The sequence below is a fragment of the Bombus vancouverensis genome, chromosome 3 (genome assembly GCF_051014615.1).
Source record: "Bombus vancouverensis nearcticus chromosome 3, iyBomVanc1_principal, whole genome shotgun sequence".
NCBI lineage: Eukaryota > Metazoa > Arthropoda > Insecta > Hymenoptera > Apidae > Bombus > Bombus vancouverensis.
In genome coordinates, this window is record NC_134913.1 from 21,001,130 (window position 1) to 21,014,730 (window position 13,601).

Genomic DNA, 13,601 nt, shown 5'->3' on the forward strand with positions numbered 1-13,601 from the left:
GCTTCATCCCATCGACGAAGGATATTTCTCGGAACGTTACCTGGAAAACCTAATGCGATAAGAACGTCCACGGTTGGAGATTCAAAATCAATAACAGATATCACTTCCGTCTGTCACTTTCAAACGATTCGTGCTAAATTTTACAGATTAATTTGCATTAATTCGTCTCTAGTCTCCTATACAACAAGCACGTCTATATCGATAAGTTAAAATTTCCTCGTTTCATTTCGAATCAAACATCCAAAAGACGTTCATCGAGCCTGCATCGAATTCGACTCTTGCACCGAGAATAAAAAATACTCTATCACATACTTACCACTCACGGGATGGTCCAATATACGATGTGTTACATTTAGAAATATATTGCGGATTCTTTGCCGGAAAATTAAAGTTGCCAAGGAGATCGCTACCGTGCAACTCTATCGTCTATACGTTTGTCCTCTTTTTGCTTTCACGACAATTTGCACGGAGGTTTCGTTATTAGCACGGGCGCGAATTAATTTCGCGGACAAGCAGGAAGGAAGGCGTAATTCAACAGTGGCTTTCTACTGGCGATGCAATTTACTCTGGAATTGAAATAATTAAAGCCATTTTTTCCCCCTCGAGCAGTACAGATCATTGTGCGAGTGTATTTTCAGTCAGAAGAGGAAACGCTTGACTAGTTACGACATCCTAACGACTGAATTTTCGCTTGTTCGCACTTGTTTTCAGTGAGATTCGGTTGCGTTCGTTGTCGAAATTTCAAACTACTTCTCATTTCCTCCTTGCCTGTTACAATTATTCTTTCAACTTACAATTTCATTTTTCTATCCTAATCTCCTTTTTTTCGCTGCAGCATTTTCTTTATCGTCTCAATACTAAACGTTCTATATAATATCGTAATATAGTTTCGACCATTTGAATTATCTCGCGACTGCACAAAATTGATCGTTCCGCTAACTCCGAGGTGAAAATTTATTTCGTACGTTTGCGTTCGCTCGAAGGAACACGAAGCGTCGAATTAACAGTGGTTTGCTGCTAATCAGGCTGTTCCGTGGACGGAAATTCCGAGGAATCATACTAAAGACAGTCGTCCTACATAGAAATTACGATGGTGGACCGCGTTAGGACGAACGTGTGCGGTATACACGCGAGTGCGTCAACGTTAGTAAAACGGAGTCGCGAACCGACAGAGGAAACAGAGGAAACGGAGGATTTGTCACGAAGGCAGTTTGGTTTAACTGATCTCATCCGTCTTGTCGCGGACGTTGCGACGCGACGCTCTGCTACTTGTCTTCGTCGTTGTCACGACGAGAACCGAGTGTCGGTGCTTCATTGTGATTGCGATGACTCGGCTCTACTCTCGACCCTTTTGTCTTTCTCGAAGCGAATTGAATCGTCTCGTCGATCCCAACTGGTCAATGATTCCGCACTTTTAGTACCTGAACGTGACTCCTACGAGTTGTTGATCCCAAGTACGTTCGTTTCTTCGTTTTATTTTTCTAATGCGACAGAATAGAATTGCTACATATAATGTAGTCATATGTTGCAAAGGAAATATCAAAATCAAAATATCAATATCAAAATATTTGCGTATGGAAATACTTTTTCTTTAGAGTTTAAGCGATACATCTATAGTTGTTTGTTTCATATTGTACACGGTATAGCATAATAGTTGGAATACCCGGCAGAATCTTGCCAACTCTAAGCGCACGCGTTTTCACCACGGCACGTGATTGCGCGTGGATCTACCTAACTCGAGAAATGTATGCCATTAAGATGACATTTACAAACGTTAGGACGACTTTCTGCGTCCCACGCGATACTATAAACTATGAACAGTCCTCATCGTTATGTCACGTGCATTCTTCTCTTAATATCTTTCTTTTTTATGCGGATCGATAAAGTCCCGTGTCTACAGCTTTTAGTTCACCAAACTTTACGAAACGTTTTCTTCGTTCGTTATTCATGATTCAGATGTATGACCTTATTCGTTCAACCTAATCTTTCCGAATTTTTGAACGTAAAGTATCGAATTTGATACGAATAATAAGTGTTTTTAGCGACGATATTTCTAATCATAAAATTGTCCGAAGTAACGAATCTTAGCTATGCTCTAAAATACGTTGTATTCCTTTCAACGCGGAAAAATCACAATGCCATGGTCCGTAATTGAGTTATATCACACCTACAGCCAAACTTTCAACAAGCTAACGTTTAAAACGTTAATTTAGCCAAGTAAAAGACTAGCTAGATTATAAGCTAGATGAGAGATGTTGCATTATATCGTGTAAGATCGTAACACGAAAGGTCACGTAGAACGTAGGCAAAGGGAATCCCATAGGGCTTCGTAGTTGGCTGATAAAACATAAGCCCATCAACTTGGTTACCTTCCTCCCTTTCTTTCTACATATGTTAAGCAGTTATTTATTTGCTACGTTAGCATAGCTGTGCTTGTGTGTGCATTAGCCGGTCCCGTGTAAGTAAGTACTTTATGCGGGGCACGTTAATCGACTTTTAAACACACGTTTTCTGAACGCGTGATTTAGCACGAACGTTATTCGAGATTCGACATTAATGGTTCCAACGAAAAGGAATATATTAAAGCTAAGATATACAAATGCATGCAGGGGTAGAATATCGCGCAGCTCCTTGCACAACGAGCAAGCAACGCGCTAGGTGCTTAACTATGCTAACACGAGCGGAGTAATTGTATCGGTTCGTTCGCTCTTACTTTTTCTCCTTTTTTCTTTTTCTTTTTTTTTTTTTTTGTTTCTTTTTTGTTACATACTTTTCATACGTTGTATTTATATTATATATTTCAACGAATCTTTATAAAATTCCGATTACTCCAACTAGAAGTGATAATTCATGTTTTGACAGAAATAAGAAACGATTATCTTTGTCTAGTCTAGTCTTGCAAAATGTACGGCAGTGCTTGATATCGAATGTCAGAGATGCAACGAGCTTCTATGTTTCGGAATAAAATAATACAACCTGAAAGGAAGATGTAAAAATGGAATTTGCTGGCATATAAATGAAACGAAATGGATTTTTTTCAAATCCGTTATACTCGTATTAGGAAAGTTCTCTTGTCTAATCTCTGTCGTGCACGTGCAACAATTTGACTCGTGTGAAATTGTTCGAGGCGATGGCTGAGCAGGATGCGCGCGGGTAATTTCGCCGATCCCTTTTCTCTAGTTCGGTCGCGTTTACACCCGAACTGGTAAGCATCTCTGATATTTTCGCTCCCTTAAAGGTACCTTCTCTTTCGCTGCCTCGTCCTATCCTTATCTCGCCGTATTCTTCAAGAAGGGATACACGAAAGTTCACTTTGTACGGCGTGTCAAAGGTTCCCTCGAGGATCCACGGTAACCATTGCCGCCTTCTGCGTTCTCCAACTGGCCTTTAATTACTTACACTTACACCCACACGATAAGCGAACTTGAAGCGTTCGCACCAGAAGGGAAATCGTAGATCTTCGACGAGCATTTTACCTTTTCACATAGATTTACATAGATCTTGCTCCCTCTCGCAAGGTGAATCGAAAAAAAGATACGTTACACCGAACCAAATTTACTCGAGAAGAAATATTTCTGTACCTCCCTGCCTATTCGAAGAGTTAAGATCGGTCTCTTAACGATCGAAACGTCTTACTATTTACAAATAATTACACGCTTTTCCTACTATTTCAGGTTTCGTGTCGTGTTCGCCGAGCCCCTGCAAAAACGAAGGAGTTTGCGTATCATCACCGCGCGGCGAGTCGCATTGCAAGTGAGTGCACATATTCCCTCATTCTCATTATCGTAATATACGAATCGAACGGTTTTGTCGTTTGATGCGCGAGACGACCGGGTTCGGTTGCTCCGCGATCGACGAACCAAGTCGTTATTCGATGATCGATTCGATCGATGATCAAACAAAGAAGGAACAAGAGAGTGCGTCTGGAGGGAGTGTAAGATAGAGAAGGCGAAGTCGAGAGAACCGGACGTTTCTTCGCCTCCCACGCGCGAAGGCAATACGAGGAAAAGAGAAGCGCTTTAAGAAAGATAAGGCGAGAAAACGAATAATCGGCAGTTTATGAAACAGATACAGACGTGTTTGCAATTTTCTATTTAATTTACTACTTTTTTTTTATTTGTTTTACTATTTCCAGGAACGACATTATTTATGTTTGTAAATTTTGGCCTCTACGATATTTGTAAAATGTCAAACGGGCACGTAACGATCGCATTCACGTATGTAATAATCGCAGAACGTATACACGTATATACAAGTTTATAATATTTGCTCGATCAGTTTTCCTTTTGTCTTTCTTTCTTCTTGTCTTTCTTCTTTTGAGAAAACGGTGTATCTCTGCTCGCGTTTAACCGTGCTATTCGATCGCGTAAAATGACGCTTCGTCTCGCATCGACAGTACGTAATATCGAGAGAATAGCAGTAGACGGAACGAGAGATGGGTCGGGGTTCGGTAATAGCGTCCAGTAATAGCCGTCAGTCGTGACCCGGCGGCAGCACACGTAAATTACCTTTATCAAACTTTCGTAGATTCCATTTTTGTATCGGTCAGTTCGATGCCTCTGTATGTCGCTTCAACGTGTAGCCATTCGCGATTATGCGATTGAGAGCAGTTTTAGGGAATTGGGAGTATATCGGGCGAAATGCACGATCTTTATATTCAAAGAAATACGTAGAAATGTTGTTACCTTTCACGATTATATGGAAACATATCACTTTTATTTTCGAAACATCTCATCGTACATTAGCCTTTAGACAGGTACTACAAATTTTATCATTTTCTTACGTTTCATTTCGCTAACAAAAACATTTAATTTCCAAATATAATTTGTCCGTTCGTAATTGCTCCACTTAGCGTTCGTAGTACACGCTAGATAATCCTTTTCCAATATTAATAACAAAATATCGATATTTCATTGTGAATTTGTCACGGTATAATTCAAGCGTGTATTTAAGAACTTAGCACTACCTACTCCGTATTACATTATCAGAGAATATATGGAAATAGTTGTCGACCACATGCCGTATTCTATTATCAAGTACATGATTTCAATCGCGGTTATTTTCTCTGACTTTTCGGAGCCCCAGCATAAAATGGTCATGATCCGATACAATGACAAATTTAGCTAGTGTCACTCGACAATACGCTGAATTAAGATTGCCGCTAACGAATGCAGGATTCTGTACAATGGAGCAAAATCCATCCCTCGAGCGATCGCATTCGCACACATACGTACATCCGTGTATCCATATGTTCGGTGTATCCAAAAATTCGCACGTGTCGCCTTGCGTATAGAATATTCACTCGTATAGTTACATGTTTACGTGGATGAACTTACACGTGCGCTTAAATGTATCGTTTGGAGAGAGGACACGTGTGTCGGCACGCGACCCCTATAGATTTTCCATTGCAAGTGAGCATCTCCTGATATACGTACATAGAAAGGGGTGTACGTTTACGCAGAACAATAATATTGTTTTCCCACTTCGGTATTTTGCTTCCGTTTCCCTTGGTATCGATCGGACTGGCATTTCATCTTTCATCTTCGGAACTTCCAGATTAATACACCTTCTACGTGTTACTGTACGAAATGAAAATAGAATTGCACATTTCCATCATCTTTGAATGTCACGATCCTTCTCGCGGGTCCTTTCATTTGTACATGCAACAGCGTCTAGCGCTCGGGCACACTGCGAATCGACGAGTACCATTAGCAGCGATCATTGGCATCTGTTCTACCGGAAAATGTTGTTGTCTCTTTGACACGTTGTCTCTCGAACCATGTACACCACGTTGTAGATAGATGGCGTGTATGGTAAATATATTTTCTAGCGACGTTGAATATCGTCACATAAAAATTTGATCGATCCTACGTGATATTATATAAAATATAAACAGATAAATCTCGTAATGGAAGCTCGAAACCTTTGTTCCACGAAACGAATAGAGCCCGAGGAGACACGACGCGATCGACAGACGAGATGACGAAGGTTAGGGCGCGCTGTCAAAATACTCGCCCCTTACCTTCGCGAGTAGGTATCCTGCGGAGGAGACTGCGCCATACACTCAAAGGCATTTCGTTTTCTTGGACCGTGCGTGTACAGGTGCACACGCTCGAACCATACGTCGGACGACAAAGCGCGCGTGTGGACGTACAATTTACTCGCGGTCATGCTGATACACGACGCCCTATCACTAACGTTCATCGGATATTGTATAGCCATCGACTTTTTCCACTTTTACGTCTCCGAGGTCGGTACGCATTAACGAAGAAACGATGCACATCGAGAGTCTAATTTATTTTCCAATTATCCCGGCTTGCACGACCATTTTCGACGTGTCCTCGCTTCTTCGCTGTTAAACGAATCTAAAGTTGAACGATCGGAAGAAAGCGGCTGTGCACGTCGAGTCGGATCGATCTTGTATCGACGCGAACGTTCTTCGTACATACGTTTGCGTCTATTTCGCGAGCGACGTCCTCTCTCTATTTGCATTACCGATCACCCAGATATTGAGCACCTCTGAACGAATAACTCGATGCCCGCGGGGCCTTGGATCGTGCGCGTTCGGCTGCGATCGAGGGTCCTCGTAGAGATGCCAGCAGCGAGACACAGAGGGGACGAATTGGGCCCAGGAGCGAGAGAATGCAGGCTATACGCGTGGAAAGACGAAGGGAATCGGGCTACTACGTAAGAGAGAAAGCAAGAGGGAAGGAACGCGAACGCGGAGAAGGGTTGGGCGAATGGTACATGGAACGAAAGAGAGAGAGGGGACACTCTGTTCCCACGCCCGCCGCGCATGCGCCGAGCATCCTGGCCCCTCGTGGGCCCCCTCGGCTCCCTCCGCGAGTAATCGGTTCTCTTGCACTTCCACTCCTCTCTCTTACCACCGCACCGGATCGAACCTACGCCACTCTCTCTTCGTTCTTCTGCGGCCTCGTACCTCCTTCTCCCGCATTGATTATTCTCTCTTCCTCCTGCCTATCCTCTCCATCTCTCTCCTGCCCCCGTTCTCCCACTCTCTTTTTCTTCCTAACGTTCTCCGTCTCTCGCTCCTCCCTTCAGACATCCGCATACAGATTCAAGTGCGGACGTCTGCTGCTCTTTCTCTCCGCCACGTTCTTCCACCATACGTCTCGTCCGCGAACAATATTCGTTTCCACCACTTGTCTCAGCGGCGCGACGCGGCGCGACGCGGCGCGACGTCTAGCTCCCTCGCCTGCTAACGTTCACCTTCTCCTTCCACTTCTTTCGCCTATCGATACGCTGCTCTAATTATCTCCGACCTGTTTGTCAGCGGACGTCGCCGATCAAAAGTGACATCGGTCTCGATTGAACGCGCCGCGCAGTTCTGTCCTGTGTTGCTTTCTTCTTTTCCTTTTCTTGGTTTCCTGGTTTTTTACCATATTTCGCCACACGACCGCCCATTTTTCCCGCGAACGATTGCCGATCGACGATGGAACGATCGCGTCACAGCGTAACCAACGATCGTTTACGTTTAATCTCTACCTTTTATCCAGCTTACACGTTATATTACGTCACAGGTCAAGATACAGGCTAGTCGTAAATTAGGTAATCTATCGATCGTAAGTCTACTTAAGATTCTTTTAAAATTCTACGCGATAAAAAAGTTACCGAAGGCTAACGATATTTCATCCACGAGCAGAGAAATTTGTATATACTATGAGAAACTTGGTTGTCTGAAAATGAACCTAGCCGATATTTCACTTCGTCCTAGCACTCTTAACGCGATCAGCCATCTCCGGCCATACGTACAATATCGAAATATATCCGATCGAAATGGTCAATGGTTCCTGGAATAAGCGTTGAACGGAGGAAACGATCCAACGAATATTTGTAGAAGAGACCGCAGAGATCATGGTCCACGATGGAAGCGAAGGATGCAGAGTCTTTAGGAAGGCAAATTTGAAAGAAACGCGAGACCGCGGCGCAGAATAAGAGAGAGCGGTTCGCGGGATGTTTGCAGAACCTCCAGAACCCTTCGGAACGTGTTATTTGCGAATACCTACGAGACGGTTTGACTCGTTCTCGTGAGAAGGCGAGTCGTAAGATGCTCTGTCTGTAACTGTTTCCACCTAAGGGTAACAAGAGCCAACAGAGAGCTCGATAAACTATATAAACTATAAACCGATAGAGCTGTTGGTCGCTTGGCTGGCTCATCCGCGTGCAATCGCACCAGCCAGGGGAGGTCTGTTCGTTTTAGCGTAACAAACAACGATCACGGTCTGGATTTGCGCGAGTATTAGTTCCGCAAAAAATACTATTATCTCGCGTTGCCTAGATCGTCTTGGTTGTAGAAACGAGTCTATTTCCTTCGAGATACGTGCCTCGAGCCATTGGAAAATCTTGTCGTTGCCACAGCTGTACATGTTCCGGAAGATTTGTTTATTATTCGCCGTTGGTCAGACTGTGATGGCACTTGGATGGAGCTGCATGGCGCGCGCATGGTGGTTCGAACGTATCTCGTACGCTGCGCCGTACACGTTGCTGCCCCGGTCATAGAAAAGTTTCCTCCTTGTTAGTGACTATAGTTAGACGTCGATGGCGACGTCGACGGTGCGCATAACGAAGGCCCAACAAACAGAACCGTTCTGCTGTGGCACCGACGTGCTGATTGCCAGCGCGAATATTGTCGTACAGTAATGGGTTTGTTCGAAGAAACTCATCGACGGCAAGATTGGTAGGCTCTATGGAGGCGGGCGAAAAAATCATTATTTAGCGCCAATTAGAAACGAATGCCTAACGCTTCGAACGACTGGCGTGATTCTCCCTTTTGTCTTTTTCGTTCTACGAACCGACACGTTGTTTTCTCGAACTTGGCTTCCCTGGATAAATCGGACAACTTTGTTACGCGTGTATGTAGAACGTATCTCGAGAATTGCCGTTTAAATTAATAAGCCGTTTAAATCTCACAATTTTGAAGCGAACCGATATTTCCTACTACCGCACTTACTCGATTTGTAACTTGTCGAAATTCTTGGTAAATGTGCCATTTTGAACATCGATAGACATCGAACTCTTAAAATTTCAACGAGTCTTGATAGATTTCGAAACGTCGAAAGCTTGTTGGATATTCTCCATAGAGATAAAATTCTCCACCGGAGTCTTCCTCGAGGAAAGAAAAATCCATAGAATTCCGGTTAAGAGAAGAATTTAAACGATCGCTATCGTTAGAGACTAATTTCGCGTAATTAAAAGCCGCAGCTGACCGATTCAGGCGTCCAAAGTACCGTTGTTCGGCGTTCAGCAATGGTTTTTTAACTCGAGCACGATCACTCGGTTAATACGAAAGCATCGCCGCACCGAGATAAATCTCACCCCTCCGTCCTCGAGTACAGCCATACCGTATCAGCTGTCTCTGTTCCTCGTGAGTACTACGCTACGGTAGCCACGGTCTCGTCTCTCGCCTTTTATAAATCCGCGCGCCCTGCACCTCCAAACGTCCGTTACATCGCTCAAGGTACAAGGTACAAGCGGTCAGTACGTATTTACAAGGTTTTTACCTTAGACGCGTACCGTCCGTACACACAGGACGGGACACGATACGAACGGTTTTCGAGCGTATACACGTACGGTATATAGAAATCGGCGTGGCTCGAGGGCGGTGGAAAGAGGGCGAGGGCGAGGGCGAGGGCGAGGGCGAGGGCGAGGGCGAGGACGAGGGCGAGCGGACTGGCGCAAAGAGCAGCAAGAGAGAAGGATCGGCTCTTAATTACGATCGGTGCGCGCGTGTGCAGCGGACCCGAACGAGAAAAGTATCTAGTGCCTCTCCTTTCTTGCGAGCCACGCGAATTTTATTCCTGTCGTCGTACCGCATACATGCATGGTATTAATGACTCGTGTCGTGGTATACCGATGCGATGTGCTGCTATCTCGCAGGATCGGTTGTTTCGCAGATAGAACCTCGCGATCGAAGATTAAGAAGTTTAAGCACGCGATTTATTACTGGCCGGTATGAACCTGAATGAGTGATTAAGCGACGCGTTAAATAGGATTCCAGCGTGCGGGGTGTTCCTACGTATCGTTTCTAAACGAGAAACTCTAGCGGAGGACTGCGACGACAAGCGTGACTATTATCCTTCTCTGCGTCGCGTCGCTTCCATTTCTCTCATATGGCATTGCGAATAATTCTAATAATAAATTCTTTGCCGAATAAACAGCGGCAGAAATATTCACCGAGGAAACTGTAAATTACGTAGGTATAGCGACGCGTGGTACACCTCGATGTTCTGGGAAAGTGAAACGGAGCGTACCTGTTGGAAAAAATATCGTTACATAGCAGGCGTTTCATTCTTTTCTACTGTTATACGTATCGCGTGAAAAATATTAAGAAGAGAAAGAAGAAAAAGAGAGAAAAAGAGAGAAACGGAAATAAAAGCATCGTATGCGGTTTTGACCGTAGAACGACCCGAGTGTACATCGTGTCGAGCGTAAAGAACGGACGTTTCGTGTTACCGTCTGTTCGCTGTTATCCAAAGTCGTTTCGAAGGTGAAACCGCTAAACGACGTCGTATCGATGAAACGCAACGTTTTCAAAGAGTTGGCGCGCGACAACATCTATAACTACGTATCAAGTTCTGCAGGTGGAAGTACGTACGATGGAAACGTCGTCTAGTCTTTGCGCGTTTTACTCGGCGTGTTACTTTCTGAATTAATTATACGTGTTATAGGCTCGTATCTCTATCTCGTTACTCTCTATGTGGAATACGTAAACCAGTTGGGCGAGTCGGTCTAAAGGGGATCAGAGAACGACATCGAAAGCGATCGGTTGGATGCGACGCTCGACGGGTAATAATTACCGGCGGTCGATAAAGAACGCCGATTTTCTTGGCGAGGATGAGCTCGTGTCGGGCAAACGGGTACTCTTCCAGTTCCCGCTAATCACCACGTGTTTCCTTCTCGATGCCCCAGTTAGGTAGTCCCAAAGTCCTCGCGATCAGGCCTACAGCCACCTGCGACGTGATTGCAGCCTCCCGTCATTCCTTTCTCTCGTTTACTCTTGATCGGCAGCCCTCCTTTTCTCTGTCGGTAATATCCTGACACGGATGGCAGCAGGACGGTGTGTGCCCTCCACCCAGTTGCACGCGTAGACCCGGTAGAATCTGGGCTTGTGCCGGTTCGTAGTGGCGAATGCTTCGACAAAGACCCACCGTAGCGGACGAATCACTGGTTTCTATATACGAAGACGAGGATAGCGTTGCTCATCGAACTACCATCCTTGTAGGTTCTCGAGCATAGTGGTACTTCTTGTCGAGGTCGAGCATGGTGGTTCTTCTTCTCGCACGACACAAGAACAACCGTGTGCCATGGTGGTGTTTAAGAGCGAAGGAACGCTGATTATACGGCACTAACGCCTCCAGCTACGGTCTGCATGTTAAGCGTCCTTTTCCCGCACCTCCCATGATTAGGGGCGATCCCTCGGTACAGTCGTTCTTTCTCCTTCTTTCCGAACCTACGACCCTGATCTTGTATCCTGTTGCTTTTGTCTACCTGATGGCTCCTTTATTCCTCTTACACGGTGACTGACTATACGTGTCCTTTGTTTTTCAACTATATTCAACTACATATATGTAGGTACTTTTTTTCTTGACTGTATTTCAGTAAGTAGGCATACGCGTCCCCCATAAAGTCCAACACCTCCGTCCAAGCAAATTTGTTTATTTATCGTGAATTTTGGTTTCTTCGTCGCCGTTTCCGTACCATTGTCGTTTCAGTCTGTTAGTTTCACCTCGTATCTTTTTGCCTTCTCTTTCATCCATCTCGCGTTTCTTCGAACGATTAGTATGCTCCGTCCAGGCCGGTCCGAATGTAACTTTCTTCGACTCCGAACAAGTATCGTAGACGAGGGTCCAAGCAGTCCATTTGTTATTCCGCCCCTGGTCGAGACCAGCTTTCCTCCAGCTGCATAGGCTAGAACGCATTACAGGCTTGTCCTCGAACCTTGTTTTTCTTTCTCTTCGTAGCACGAACTTTTTGCGCGAAAAGCACCGGCCCCGTCCAGCATCGATTCTCGTAATGATATTCATTTGCGGAATATTCGCGAGATATAAATTAGCGTACACGATTCCACGCGTCCTTTTTGTTGCGTATTGTTTTGCTCTACGTGCATTAAATCATTGATAACGAGCAGCAAACCCTTACACCGTATTCGCGAGGTAATTACACAAAGTTATCATTTTCTCGGCCGTAGACATCGTGGTACTACTATGTATGGAGTGGTTCGTTGCAAATTAATTTCCTCTTGTCCGACAAGTTTGTAACGCCGCAAATGAAACTAGTCCCGATATCGGTTGGCTGGCAAATAAAACTGCACGCTACCGAAGCCAAGCAAATCGAAACAGATAATCCATATCTGCGATCGAATGTTGTAGTACGATCGGACACCCGCGTCCCATTCCAGTTAACAAGCTTACGATATTTGTAATCGATATCGATTTTCTCTCCTCCCTCTCTCTCTCTCTCTCTCCCCTGAAATCCCCTAAACCATCCCCCTAACGAATAACGATCGTTTCTTTTCTTACTACCTGAAAGTTACTGTTTCGCAAAATGAACTAATTAACTCGCTTTATTGTCTATTCCTATAAACGAGTAACCAGCAATTGTATTATCTTTCCCCTACTGCAACGAGAATACGGACTCTGCCGTTTTCGGCTGTCCGTTTTTCGATTCCGTTCGACCAAAAAATTGTATCGTTGAACCCACGTTGACGTCCAGTCTCTTCTGCTACGTGAATACGAAAGTAACATACTCGTGTATGTACACGTGTTTGAACACACGAGCGTTCAGGAATGTGTCGGTGCATAGATTCTGAAAGGTATCGGATAGAGTATGCTGGAATCCGTGACGGTATGGTGTAGATGGTTGCGAAAGAACCAGGTTTCCGAGACTGTAGGCGGTGTGCTTGCCTCGGGCTCTGTCTCGCATACCTGAAGAAGAACCTGCGGCCCCGCCGTGTTATTAAAGAACCGGAGAGTCTCCTCTTCTTCTTCCTCTTCTTTCCCCTCTTCTTCTCCTACCGTACACTGTTCCGTATCGCCGATGGTCCGAAGCCTGTGTGTTGAGGCGGCGAGTATACAATCCTATATACGTACAATGCGAATCTTATTTTTTACCTCCTCAGTCTCCAATTATCATCTTCTGATTCGTTTCCATAATGACAGTAACGACCGTTTCGTCGTACTCTTTGTCCGAGGATCGAATATTTCATAGGATTAACCGGTCTTCGGTTTATCCGAATTCTATTCGATCGAACGAAATTTTAATCAGCGCCCGATTCAACGGACTCGTACCAATCGAATTCGCTTGTTTCGATACGAACTACAAAAAATGATTAAACTTTGTAATCGTTACAACTTGCTAAAATATAACGATAATTGGTCCGTACCGTTCTTAGAAGATGAAACCTCTATCTTCGTCTATTTTCCAACGACAAGGGAAGATGCTTTTGCGTTAAAGTACGAATCGAAGGAAATCCGTAGGTGATAAACGGAACGCGAAATTCGTCAACTACCATTTAGTGGTAACATCGAACTACCAGCAAGTAACAAAATCGATACGATTCTACCTTGTCGAAACAAGATTGT

The 13,601-nt window shown here is 44.6% G+C and overlaps 1 protein-coding gene across 1 annotated transcript in view; it reads left to right on the forward strand.

The window, feature by feature from the left end:
• N (neurogenic locus Notch protein) overlaps window positions 1–13,601 on the forward strand; it is a 183,331-nt gene that overhangs the window by 27,155 nt on the left and 142,575 nt on the right. The window contains exon 2 of the mRNA XM_076617457.1: window positions 3,675–3,753. Within this exon, the coding sequence (XP_076473572.1) occupies window positions 3,675–3,753 (79 nt within the window). The remainder of the gene's footprint in view (window positions 1–3,674; window positions 3,754–13,601) is intronic.